This window comes from Phalacrocorax aristotelis, chromosome 1 (assembly GCF_949628215.1).
Source record: "Phalacrocorax aristotelis chromosome 1, bGulAri2.1, whole genome shotgun sequence".
NCBI lineage: Eukaryota > Metazoa > Chordata > Aves > Suliformes > Phalacrocoracidae > Phalacrocorax > Phalacrocorax aristotelis.
The window spans coordinates 8,612,947-8,627,454 of record NC_134276.1 but is presented as its reverse complement, the minus strand read 5'-3'; the positions used below and the strand labels follow the sequence as shown (position 1 = coordinate 8,627,454).

General features: G+C 40.7%; 1 protein-coding gene across 1 annotated transcript in view; it reads right to left on the bottom strand.

Annotated features, from left to right (window-relative positions):
* The window catches only part of PRCP (prolylcarboxypeptidase), a 36,231-nt gene that overhangs the window by 15,593 nt on the left and 6,130 nt on the right, over positions 1-14,508 (bottom strand). Inside the window, exons 2-4 of the mRNA XM_075080779.1 lie at positions 1,904-2,044; positions 656-757; positions 154-335 (exon numbers count right to left, since the gene is read on the bottom strand). Coding sequence (XP_074936880.1) covers positions 154-335; positions 656-757; positions 1,904-2,044 — 425 coding nt within the window. The remainder of the gene's footprint in view (positions 1-153; positions 336-655; positions 758-1,903; positions 2,045-14,508) is intronic.

Genomic DNA, 14,508 nt, shown 5'->3' with positions numbered 1-14,508 from the left:
CTCTTACCAAATTCAAGGTAACTTAATTCCTCCTCCCAAATAATGAAAAATTCAAGCCAGCTTGAATTATGGTACTTCTCCCAGTGCTATAATACTTATAGCATGGAAGTAACAAATGCCTGCTCTGTGTTTGAGCAGGGTGATTGCACTCACCCAACTACCACATGGGGGTACTTCATCCTAAACCAGGCTGCAAGCATTCCTCCATAAGATCCTCCTATAGCTATGACAGGACTGTTACGGGCTCCTGCAATGTTCGTCTTTAAGTACTCAATCAGTACTGCGAAGTCTGCCAGAGCTTGTTCTGATGTCAGGTAATTCAGATGCTTGGAATCCTGAGGCAAAGAAAGCAGGTTATGTACAGCGCGGGAGCTATTTCCAGCAGCAGCCTTTTTATTCCCCACAGCAGCTGTTGAGTTCTACATATGTGCCTGATACCAAATGAAATACTCTTTGCAGGTGTCCCTTGCAGTGCTAGAAAATTGCAGATTTTTTTAAAATCCTGGAATTGATAGTTACAAAAATAGGATAGTTGTGTGCTTCTAGCACATCTAAATCTTACTCAGGCTAACAGTCATTCCACTGGCAAGAACTACAACAGGCAGAGTTATGTTTGTATAGAACACATTTAAGGAAGACAAAAGACAACACTTACGCTGAAAGACTCATTCCCAAAGGGCAAAGATTCTCCATAATATCTGTGTTCAGCAAATACTAACATGGCATTAAGTTCTTCAGCCACATCCCACATAAAACCCTGGTTGGAGGAAACCAAACATTTCAGTAAGATGAATCAATTCTTTTCAAAGTCTCTACTTTCAGTCTAGTATATTCTAACTCCTTTATTCTTTGATTAGACATATTATCATTATCAACATATGACTATAAAGACAGAGTGCAATTTGGTTTCGAAGTATCACTGAAATAAGAAAACACACAAAACAGATATCCACCCAGAGACAGGAACACATACAAAGAAAATATATATATTTTAATGCTGCAAATTATTAAGCAGTATTGTTTTGTGAGTACACACAGGCAATCCTGCCAGAACTCCTATAGCATGAGCTTAATCCATAGGAAAAAAAAAGAAATAAAACCACTACAGTAGAAAAGCATGCATTTGAGGTAGGACTAGATTACAGAAAGCAAAATTTGTTTGGCAATAAGCAATAATCTAGAGCATTGCAACACACTTACTTTCAACTAATAAATAACTACAACTTGTTATTACTCCTTGGCAGCAGCTTGTTACCACCAGTTATGGAAACAGGCAGACAGAGATCACCTGCTGACAGAACAAAGTGTGTGAGGAGTCCTTGGTTGCTCTGAGCCCAGCACATGCCACCTCCTGTTGTGTTACTGGGCTTCGTATTGAAGCAGCTGAAAAATGCCCACACATGCCATTCTGCATTTGTATCAGTCAGGGCAGTAAGAACTTCCACAGGTCTTGTCAGAGAACAATAATCATCTACCTTTGATTTCCAGCACCCTTCATTTCACTTCACGTTTTTCTTATGGAGAAAAAAACATCAAAACCTCCCATTTTACTTGGGGAATCTGAAGTACTGGGATAGGTGTAATTTGGTCCAAAATTTTGCATTCTTGCTTGAGGCACTTTATAGTGTTTCCTCTAGAAATTTTCTTCACTACTCCAGGAAGTTAACACAATTGCATCCCTCTGATTTCTATGGGCTTCAAATAGGCCATGAACCCCCTAAGACTTTCTGTGCTTTTGTTTTTTTTTTTTCCAGCTTCCTTTTCCTCCTATAACAATCATAACAATGATTACAAACTTTTATCTTTAAATGATATTCTGACACTGTTCTTCCTTATTTTTCAGTAGGCCATTACTGGAAAGAAGGATTGTAATTCAGGAATCATGAATCTGTTTTCTACACACCGTATTGTTGCAGAACCACGTGATGTCTCCTTCATTGCCTGTGTAAAATAGTATTGGCCCATTGTCTTTCTTCCAGTGCTGATCTGCTATGAGATACCGCTGCTGGAACGTAAGATTTTCATCAAATCCAAAGTGATCAATCTGTAAGAACAAGGAACGACAACATATTCAGAAAGCTAAAACTGATCATGGAGTCCACTGCAAGTCCTGACAGCCACTCTGCAGTTGAAAAACAAAGAAAAGCAAGAAAGTTTTACTAAGATTAAAAAAAAAAGACAATGAATTAATTTATATTCTTAGATTCCTAATACATCAAAATGCTTCTGCTTTACGCAGGAAACCAGCCCAAATTACAGGTGTATACACGGAAGGCAAAATGTTATCTCCAGCTATAAAAAGAAATCCATACCTTTTTTTACAGTATCATACTTAACATGAGATATTCTAAACATATTTAGGAAATCAGACAAATCTGCTGAGGGGTCGCAAACTATCTTGTGTAATAAAACTGTATCAACAAGGAAAAAGATTCATTGTCCTGCAATGTTCTGAGTCTTAGGAAAATTCCTTAGTGGCCTTATTTATTAAAAAACAAACAAAAACCCCACCTCTTCCTTCTCTCCCCCTTTTGACATAAGATTGACATTTAGACAGATTCTTGTTAGAAAGTGGGTTTGTTTAATTCCTAGAAAATACTAATTCTCTGTACTTCTTGTGCTATTGACAGATTTTTCAGCCACTTTCATGGAGTGCTTCTCCTTCTCTCCTTGCAATTTTCACTAATTCACACACCCTCCCCAATTTTTACACTAGCCTATGAACATTGCAAGCCTATACATAGCACTTAACCCAAACTCCACAGTGTTAGCTTTATTGCTCTGTTAGAAATTTAATTTCCACTCCTAAGGTCAGTTTTTATTCACACTTCTTTGTATGCACTATTCCCTTTGACCCCCCCCCAAGCGTTCATCCATACTAGAAAGTTTAGCAATTACTTTTACAATGTGACTCCCTGCATGGGCATAATCTTATTCTGGAATACCCGCACAGGCTTTTACTATAAAAAAATTAAAAAAAAAAAATGAAAACAAAACCAATCCAGAAGAGCTATGCTGCTTAATCACTATGTATTCACAAATCACCACTACTTTTATTCATCAGTTGAAGATAACCTGTAGTTTCCCAATTTTGACTTCCATCAGCACAAAGCATCATTTTTTCCTTTCATGTTGTTTCTTGCTGGTGGTAACAGCCTGACATCTGCTGGCATGAACGTCTCTGCTCACCCATCTGCCTTTACACCAACAACACTGCCAAGTCTCTTGCATGCTCCAGGAACCAACCTTTCACATTGCCTATTTTGAGAACACCTGCAAGTTAATGTTAAAAAGCAGCAAATCACACACAAATCCAAGCACTCACTGCTAACGTAGTGACATAACTGCTAAAGCAGATTCCTCCAGGCAGCTCAGGAAAGCCTAACTCTTGACATGCCGGATCCAGCCACTCCACACCATGTACTTATATTTGCTTTGGGTCAAAGAGAGCACAGGAACTTATTTAAGATATACAATCTGCTGCAAAGTATCTTTTCCAAACTCTCTTGAAACTTACTCTTGGGCTGAAGTGAGATGACAGTTGTGTTGCAGCTCACTGCCAGGAGAACAGTAGGAGCCATTGAAGGTCTGTGCATGGTCTTGACGGACATAAGAGACAAGGCCTTCGCCCTGAATAAGTTAGCTTCAGTGACTGCTTCCAGACCCAAAATAAACTAATTTTTGTACATTCTACATTTTTGCTCAGTGGGACCATTTACTACTTACTGACAAGTACGTGTGCTATCGTGTGAATATTTAAGGGCTCTTTCACTGAATTCAAGTGCTGACAACATGTGCTGGCTTATTTTACACTGACAGCTCACCTGCTCCTTTTTCATTTGCACAGTTATTAATTTTTGTTTCACCTTCTACATCAAGCATCATCACGAGTGATTAGATGCAGAAAGGCAGAACAAGGTCAGCAACTGAAAAAGCCTTTGGTCATAAGACCTTGGGACAATTAAAAAGAAGAATCAGACAAGGCACATCTCAAAAATCACAGTATAATTTAATGAACTCCAACACTATCAGAAAGCGAAACTAATACATCTTTTGTTCCAGGTCTGTTTGTAAAAAGGATAAGTATATGTTTCTATTTAACTTTCCTGGTTAGGCTGCTAGCCAGAGATAGTTAAAAATAGGCTCATGTGTCCTGTGTGCCTGTTACGGAATCATCTAAAATTAAACATTTAGCTTTAAAACTTGATTCTGCAGCCTTCCTGCCTGAAGGCACAGCACCAACTACAAGACTACACCACAACAAGTATTCAACTTTCCTGAACTACAAAGATATGTACCAAAATCTTCTCAGTGCAGGCAGCCTAATATGCAACAGAAAAAAACATACAGATGGGAGAAGGGAAGAGAAAAACATCAGAATAGTTTAATGGATAAACATCCTTTTGGCACCAGGCTGAGCTTATTCAGTGGGGTATTGTGCAGAACAGATTCTAAAGCCCATCTTACTGCTCCTATTCCACAGGAGCTGGAAAATTAGGATAGTAATATTCCAATATGAATATGTTTTCCCAAATGACAGCTAATTTTCTTTAGAGGTATAATTTACTACCATTTCCTTGTGTGTGATCTGTCAGTCTACTCCCACAAAACAAACCCTAAAATCCTAATGCTTACATGAGTCTCCTCCTCACTACTGAGAGGGAGAAAAGTACAGGAATTTAAGTTTTCTTTTGCCGGTTTTAGTAACCACGCTGATCGAAGTGTCATGATTCTCCATCTTGACTCTGAGCCACTCTGTAGACTCACTCACTGCCATCAGTCACATTCTCTTTTCCCATTCCTCCCTCAATCTGTAAAACCTTCATAGCCTCACAGCAGCTAAACTGTTCATCATATTCACAACACATCAAACCATGGACGTGTGTAAGATCCCAGGCAGCACAGACACAAGTCCAGCCAGACTTCTTCAGGAAAAACAAAAAACTAACAGGTACCTATTACTCAATTCAAATGCAGGAACTCCTTTATTGCTAGATGATGGGGCTTCATATCTTGTAGCAACTTGTCTTTGCAAGGGTAAGACACATATACCTGACCAACCTGATAGCCTTCTACAATGGTGTGTCTGGCCAATGGTATCCTGGAGGGGCATTAAAAGGACCGTGGCCAGCAGGTCAGAGGTTATCCTTCCCCTCTACTCTGCCCTAGTAAGACCACATTTGGAGTATTGTGTCCAGTTCTGGGCCCCCCAGTTTAAGAAGGACAGGGAACTGCTTGAGCAAGTCCAGTGGAGAGCTACCAAGATGATCAGGGGGCTGGAGCATCTCCTATATGAAGAAAGGCTGAGAGACCTGGGTTTGTTCAGCCTGGAAAAGAAAAGACTGAGGGGGGATCTCATCAATTCTTACAAATATCTGCAGGGTGGGTGACAAGAGGATGGGGCCAGACTTTTCAGTAGTGCCCCATGACAGGCCAAGGGGCAATGGGCACAAGTTGGAACACAGGAAGTTCCACCTAAACATGAGAAAAAATTCCTTTGCTGTGCGGGTGCCAGAGCAGGGGCACAGGCTGCCCAGAGAGGCTGTGGAGTCCCTTCCCTGGAGACATTCAAACCCCACCTGGACGCATTCCTGTGCCCCCTGCTCTGGGTGTGCCTGCTCAAGCAGGGGGGTTGGATGAGATGATCTCCAGAGGTCCCTTCCAACCCCTGCCATTCTGTGATTCTGTGAGTACATGACTTGAAACCCCTAATGTTTGTATAGCAGACAGAAAGATTTCAGAACTTCTGGTAACTGCCAAGAAATTTAAAGAAATTCTGAATCCAGAACATCAAAACACAGTTTGGAGGTGTCCCAAGGACCATCTTCCCATAGGAGTAAAAACTCTTTGAAAACTCACTAAGTGAGGGGGAAGAAGCACGAGGACGAACATGAAATTGTGAGGCGAGAGGTTCGGCCCGAAGGGAGCGCCGAGGCTCAGGGCCGGCAGGTGGGGCTGTCGCGTCGCAAACCGCGCCGCACGAACACGCAGGGCGGCCCACGGGGGCTCCTGGCTCCCGGTCGGCAAGTGCTGTCTTTCACCATCCTTCACAGAACAGGTGTGCAAACAAGCAATGAATCCCGCAAACCGTGTGAAGTATACGTTACAACTCAAATCACCCAGATACTTTTTTTTTTTTTAGCTTTTTCTTAAATCAGACTTCATTTAAAAGTTGACCCAGAAAATTTCTTTTCCACACTTACAGAAAAGGAGTAAGACAAAAGCAATGACTTTTGCAAACAGATTTAATTAGAACAGACCACAACAGCAAAAGAAAAAAGCAGTTTAGCACACGTGTACAATACCTTAACTGTTGGTTAAAACTAACAATGGTAAAGGTATAGTAGCATATGAGGGTTTTCTAATTACAATTTTCATAACTACAATTACTGCCAGGAAGTCAGCAGTAAGTACGAGGTCCTGAGCAACCTAATACTGCTTTGAAATCGGTCCTGCTTTGAGTGGGAGGTTGGACCAGATGACATGCCCAGTTCCCTTCTAAAACTAAACTATTCTAGGACTAATCCAAACCAGTTACACAGCCTGAAATTTTAGGCTTCTGTAAACAGGACTACCTAGCAAGTTTGGTTAGCAATAAGACTACAGTCATCATCAGCAACACAACAGCAATGCTTTACAAATGAAAGTACGATGTACATAAAACACTGACACTGAAACAGTCATTCTGATACTAATAAAAGGAAGGATAAAAATAGAAAAAGGAGTACTGAAAGTAATAAGTTTAGGGGAAACTTTTGTCAGGCAAGGTAGGCAGGATGCTTATACTTGGAGAGCTGCAGCTGTGAGGCAAAGAAAGCAAGCAACAAAATTTCAGTTCCATGTACAAAAATCTTCATGAACCTTGTTCGATTAAAAAAGGAATCACCTTTTATTGTCCTGCACATCTTTGAGTCCAAAGACTCAAAAAGCACTTGGGGTAAGTACAAACATACATACAACAGAGTCGTTAAGAGCTGGCCAGCTCCAGATGGACGACTGTAGCCACTACTCGAGCACAGCTGCTGAGAACTGCACTCGCTGAGTTTGATGAAAACCAGCAGCAGGCAGCATGAGACATCGAGCCCAAGAGGCTGATGAGAGCTCCAGACTGAAGGCTCAAGTCAGCAGCTTTGATCCTTTAGCTCAGAGAAACTTTCTCCAGTGAAGTGCAGCTCACTGGCTCAGGAGGAGGAGCCTTCTCCAGACTGGTCCACTGAACAAGCTCACACTGGAAGAAAGGGCCAAGACCCACCATGCTGCCTTCCACTTGAGATACGTGGCACGTTTCTTTACCTTATATGTGCACATGCATCGTGTGCCTTTGTTGGGCTCTCAAAGATGACTTATCTCAGGGCAGGGCTTTTTTAATGGGCTTTTTTGTTGTTTTGGAAGTCCATTTAAAATAAAACAAGCCACTCTGCCACACGTCTCCCCTAGGGAGGAAACAAAACAGCACAGCAGATGTTAGTTATTTTACAGATGTTAGCCTGCTTAATATACTCCTGGAAGTATTCAGGAACTATGGCACTGCGTGAAGTACAAAGACAAAACAGGACATGTGGGCTAAAACCCACTTCCTTCTCAGCAGCATCTTAAGGCCATCAATGACAACAGAGACAAGACAGCAAACCCAAGCTTTCACCAAAAAAAGACTAATCCACAGAGTAGCTTCTAACAAAAAGCATTTAACATCATTCAAGGTGGTAAATCAGCACCTGATAGTTTTTTGCTTTTGCATTTCTGCCAATACTGCAAGTGTCTGAAAGCCTTTCCGTCGTGCTTCAGATTTCAGTCCTCTAGGCAATAGCTTTATTTTCCCAAACTTGGATATTCTATTTGACATCAAGTCAATTGTTTTACTAGTGAGAAGCCAGGGGATTTTAAGAGGCATGCTCCACCCTCCTGGGGTTCATGGAGTTGTTTTGAGTGCTCATCCTGTCTGAATTATTTCCTGAGGACAGGAAGATACAGGATAGTCTGAGGATATCCTCCTGCATGAACAGCAGCGTGGGCACTAGCCTCTTTGGGATTTCACCGATGTGTTTCTATTCCTGGTTTTACTCCTGACAGGTTGTGGGACTCCAGTCCAGTTAGCTGGCCCCATTAGCTTTGTTTCCTCTTAAAAATCTTTGCTTCCTTCATTTAAGTTTCAAGCTGATGAGGGCAGGGACTGCCTTGCCATCTTTGTAGAGCATCATATTCAAGAGGCCCTAAATTTTGTTACAAGTTCTACTACATATAACTAAATATTCAAGCTCATAAAAGCCATTGCAGCAGTAGAGTATCACTGAAGAAAAACACATACTCACACACTATTTATGTCTTCATAGCAGGGGAGACACAGAACCAGAAATGGAAGCTAAATAAAAATCAGTTTTTAAAAAAGTCTCCCTCCCTGACACTATTCTCATTCCTTTGTTTCCTCCTATTGCATTTTTGTGTATCACAGCCTGCCAGGACTGAGGCTTCATCTCACTGACAGCTGATAAGATTCTCTCAGTTTGTCCCTGCTAATTTAGTGCAGAAGGAAAAGAAAAGAAAGACAATAAAATTTAAGCTTAGCTTTGGTTCCTCTTTTCCATTTTACATGCAAGGAATGAGGTGTTTCCTTGCCTTCTAGGCGGATACTTTTGCATGGGACAGCAAAAACTGAAGGCTAGCACCAGTCTGTTGAAATGCATAATCATCTGATGCTCTGTGGAAGAACAGGGAGATGTAAACTGCACCTTCTTGCATCAGCCTACATTAACCCACTAAGTTGAATGTCCTACACTTAAATAATATAAGAAAATTGGAAGAAATTGACTCTGTGTCATTGTAATCTTCCACACTACCCATACTTCAGAGGTTTTGTTTGCCAGATTTAATGTTGTTTCATTCATCTGTTACATTTAACAAAACATATGTACGTAACAATATATGGTGCTTTTCGCCTATTAATCGACTCCAACTTCTATTCTACTAGCAATGGTCTAGCACAATCGTTACCAGTCTTTCCTTGGTTGGAATTAGCTTTCAGCCAAACATGGTCCCCACAACAAATGCAGGCTTAAGAACCTTGTAATAGAGGAATCCCTTCCATTGCAACTATGTCCTTGTGAACACACTGACCTTCAACTAGAATCATGCTTTGTGCATTTTACTGAAGCGCCCTTTATGCTACAGAAGCCGCATCACCTGCTCTTGGGAGGTTACAACTGTTTAAGGAAGTCTGCTTTTAGCAGTCATTTATCATTTCAGTGATTAAAAAGCACTGACAAGGAAAGCGTCAGACAGGAACTCTACCCCTGCCTTGAGTCACACAGTTTGGAGAAGACACTTAAAAGAAAAAGGCCAAAGAACATTTAAACAGCTACAGGATATGCTGTAGGAAATCACCAGGCTACACAGGTCAGCCCTTGTTAGAAACAAAGAGTTTCCAAACAGTATATGATGAAAGGTTATTTTTATGTTGGGAACCTAAGCAGCCAACAAGAATACAAACAAATTTGTTTCAACTTCCACAAACCATTAGCCGTTTTCTGCTGCAATTGAAACTCCAGATTCTCCTTACCACATAAAGATGAGGTCCATAGACACATTTAGGCTTTAAATAAAGTGTGAAATCCTGCAGCAGTCACAGTGAGGATGCAATTCCTCGTTACAACTCCTCCAGTTGGAAGGACAGTTTGAGAGGTCTCAGAAGCCCTCCTGAAATTTGCTGCCCCAGACTAGAGAGTGGCAAACCTCCAGCACAAGGGAGAGAATGGGTGACCAAGGCAGGCAACAGCTGGAATCACTTCAATCAGCCTTACCCCTGACGCTCCTTAACCATGCTCACCATTCCCCTTCCACTCTGTCTTTCTCCAAGCAACAGAGAGGCTTGTGCTGCTGAGAATCAATCAACTACATAGATTTATAACAAACTGTTATGGTGATAAACACAACACACGTTCACATCATTGATTCTTCCATTCAAGGCATTGTTATCCTGGTGAAATTCTTCCACAGGACCAGGGATGGGGCAAGGATTAGGGAACAAACATGTCAAAGCTGTATTACCCAATGTGCTTTATTTCATAAAGCTGAAGTAAGCACAAAGATGTACTACACTAGCAAAACCAAAAGTTACCCTTGTGAAAGGTCTTTCAGACCCTTAAGAGGCAACAGCCTGTGATTTTTTCCATCTGACTTCCAGATTGAATTACAAATCCATCACATTTGGAGGATTAACTTCAGAGGAAAGGAAAAAATGTACATGAAACTTCAGCATGTCACAGATTAAGCATTATAAAAATATTTCTGTTTTGCTGATCATGGCCTAAAGTTTTGACGTGGACTAATTGTTTAAACAAAATACTTTTCAAAATAAGTTTGATATTCCATGATCAAAATGGTGTTCATTTCAAAGACTTCCTCAATCTTTTTGTAAAAGAGTACACGGGGAAGGAAAACATTTCAGATTCAAGACAATATTGTGATTTGGTCATACTAAATATTTAACACACCTCTATTCCTTCCCTAAAAAGGGCTAGGGCTTTGCACTTTCCAAATATTTTTAAAGGTGCAACTCAAATTGCAATTGTTTTACTTCCCAGGTTTTCCTAGCTACAAGGAAATTTCCTGTATTCTGTCATTCTCCCAGCCTTAATTCAACCATTGTTATTTGTATTTTATTTTCTACAGCTAATCCAGTACAAGACAGGGGATCCAAAGAAGAAGAGACAGACATAGTGAAAGCAAACAGGAAAACTGTCCTGTCATCCATCCGGATATTCTTCTAATTAGACAAAGCACAGGCAATATGGCCAAAGCTCAGTGCAGGGATGGCTGTTTATTTGTATTAAAAGGCACTGAATCCAGTGCCAGGGATTTTACACATGCCACTGTGTATCATTTATTTAACAGCCACCAGTTCTGATGAGCATCTAAGGGGAAGGGGAGAAGACAATTGCAGAAAACAAAGCAGCAAAGCAGCAATTAGTCATACAGCCCTTATGCAACAGCAAAAATACCCCATAGCAACTGCTTCTCTGGCAAGCTTGCAGCACCTCTGAACGCTGAAGAACGACTGCTTGCAGGGCTCTGAGACTTTGGTAGACAGGATGATAGGGAGACCAGCAGCAGCCAGGGAAATAGAATCATAGAATCATTTAGACTGGAAAAGACCCTTAAGATCATTAAGTCCAACCATTAACCCAACACTGCCCAGTCCACCACTAAACGATGTCCCTAAGCACCAAGTCTACGTGCCTTTTAAATCCCCTCCAGGGATGGGGACTCAACCACTTCCCTGGGCAGGCTGTTCCAATGCTTGACAACCCTTTTGGTGATGAAATTTTCCCAATATCCAATCTAAACCTGCCCTGGTGCAACTTGAAGCCGTTTCCTCTCATCCTATCACTTGTTACCTGGGAAAAAGAGACCAACACGCACCTCACTACAGCCTCCTTTCATGCAGCTGTAGAGTCATAGAATCATTTAGGTTGGAAGAGACACTTAAGAATGAGTTCAACTGAGTCCCTAGCACTGAATCCATATAGATTGCAGTAATTTTTCAAACACCACCCATGGCTCCCTGCAGGTGAAAAGTTTTTCTACAGATTGCTCTACTCGAAAGCAGAAACATCCGGGTCTCTTGTCACAACTATTACAAGAGTTCTCCAGTGGCTGAAAAGCTCTAGCAAACATATGGATAAATGATGGGTCTTTATACCAGTGCAGTGAACACCCAGAAGCAAGCAGGACCACAGATGCTTTTCTTCTCACAGCAAAGCAACAGTTCTCATCTAAATAGAGGCTCCCAGATTTTTATCCAAAAAGATCTTTATTTCCATTTCTAGTTTTCTTTTTCCATTTAAAACCAGGCAAGAATATTTTGTTATGAACTACCCTGTTCAGAACAGATTCTGAACAACTCCACAGCCATTGCTAAAAGCCATTTGTTGTCCGCTTGAGGACAGGAGCGCCTGCTTAGGAGTCAAGAGAACTCTATGCTCCCCCCAGGTAGCAGCGACTTGCAGGACTGAAAACTGTACACCTCCAGGTGGCCGGCCATTTATCACTGTACTGCAAACACTACAGAAAAGCCAGTGCTTCCAGAGCAGCATGTGGTTCTGAACAGCTTTTGTGGAAGACTAGATTTTCAGGGAGTCACGCAATAAGGAAAAGCAAGCTGCTGCTTTGAGGCATAAATCAAAAGTTTTGTTAATGCTAGTTTTGCTTTCACCCACTTCCTCTAGTTCAGCCTGGCCTCAGTCCAAGCCCTACTGAAGTCAAAGGGCCTGATGCCCATCACTTTCTGTTCCTGTTGTCTTAAAAGGAAGTTCCTGCATGGAAACTACCATCTAAGCCTACTTCTGACTAGCTTTTTCACACCAAGTGACTTTGTGTATGATTTTAGAACTTTTTTTGTTTCACAGTGCAAAAAAACTTACTGCATTTGGAAGCAGAATAAATTTACGAGGAACAAAAGCAGATGCACCGCCAAGTGCATCCATACCAGCAGCCAGAGGGAGAAGCTAGCGCACAATACTATAGCACCATGCATACTCACATCCCATGCAGGCAGGCCTTGTAGCGAACCGTCTCTGCTCCTGGAAAGGGAAAAACTCAGATCTTACTCTACAAACAGCCCTGCCAGGATCGTCTTCATCTAATAACTCTCACTTTAAGCCTGACACAACAGTAAGCTTGTAACTTGGCTGTAGGAGTGAATAATGGAAATGTATTATGACAATTCAAAGGTGGAAACAACAACCCGAAGGGATCAGAAGTTTCGTTCTTTGCTCACTATATGCTTTTAGAGAACAGCAACCACACCTCAGCACAACTGACAGTAGTAATGCCACTTAGCAGTAGCACTACAACAGCGCTGAGTATTAGAAAATATTCCAGGCACACTAGGGCTGAACTAAAGCATAGGAGGCAGCAACTAAAAATTTAAAAAAGAAGAAAATGAACCCCCTACACCATAGGCAAAAGGACATTATCTACTAACTGAAAAGAAATGCAATTCCCATTCTTCTGTCCATATTTAATTAACTGAATTCACATATCTAGAAAATGAAGACATTAACCATTTTGCAAGCATATGGAAGGTCACAGAGTGACGCCTATTTTTTTTCCTCACTGAATTTCTTATAAGTTTCACTGCTTTAGATATATATCTACAAATTCCAGAATGTATGAAATAAAGAAAATTAAGGGTTTTTTTCAGTTTTTGAAATGAAATAGTCAAGTGTGACCTCTAGTCTCCCACCGATTTGGCATATGTTACAAATTAACTGCACACTTTACGATGACTTCTTATGTTGTTGGATGGTCTTGATCTCTTCAAAGTCAGAGTTTGAAATCAATACAGAACACATCAAATTCCATTTTTAATTTCATTTTCCTCCTCATTCCCCCACCCCTCCAAAAAAAGGAATTAATTCAGAGCTAAGACTTTGATTCAACTGCTGGAAGCTCATGGGCAATTGGTACAAGTCAAAACAACTTCAGTGAAGTTAACAGCGTTTATCTCACGCACATCGGGCTTACAAGCAGCTTGCTGATTCAGCCATATGCAGTTTTCTTTATTGTTTAGTCCTTTAGACTTTCTTTGATTGAGTCTATCAGAAATCTTTCAGTGGCCTATTACAGCTTTAAATGATTAAAGCTAGCAAGAAAAAAAAAATGTTTATTTTCAGAGAGAGTAGTGATCGTTGATGCTTTTTGTAGTCTCTAGTATGAGCTGCTCACTTGAAGGAAGAGACTGCAGGTTGTGAGGAAATTAAGTGTTTCCTTCTTAATTTGAGAAGCTGATGTCTGCATTGTGACCTACAGATAAGTAGTGCATAAAAATAAAAATTCACTGAGGAGCTTTAACAAGTACTTCCCTGTTTTCCTGTCCACTGAATAAGAGCTATTGTTTCTGCTTATAGACCTGGTTTATAGCTTACAGCTCCTGTTTTAAATCACACTATGAAATCACAGTGTAAGAGCTGCCAAGTACTCCTGTAGTACTTAATGAGTAAAACATATATTCTAAGTAATTCACCTCCAAGACAAACATCAGCATCACTTCTCTAACCACTGACATAACTTTTAATTGGTACCAAGGGGCTCTGTAAAAAGCACTTTGTTTTTTCCTTCACCAGAAGTTCGAAGTGCTATTGTATTATGGTGCCAGACATGAAAAACAAACCCATCTTAACCATTCCTGCCATCTGTTACTATTCCAAGACACCAAGCTGAGCCACAATAAGATGCTGAAAAAATTGCTAACCAGAATTTGAAGTGCTAATCTCAACCTGTTTTAGTATCTTAAAAGTGGATTTTAGGGACATAGTTGAGAATTACTTCATTAGCATTACAAGAGCTTTTACAGTACTGTTGTATATATGCTTTTAATCTTAAGATGTTAAATCAAGACAGCATTGTCATCAAAAAGGTGATCCAATATCTTCACCTCACTTTCTTTTACTCTGCTCATTCATGCAGTGACCCGAGATTGAAGTTAAATTGCTTTTTGCTGTAGTACATTTT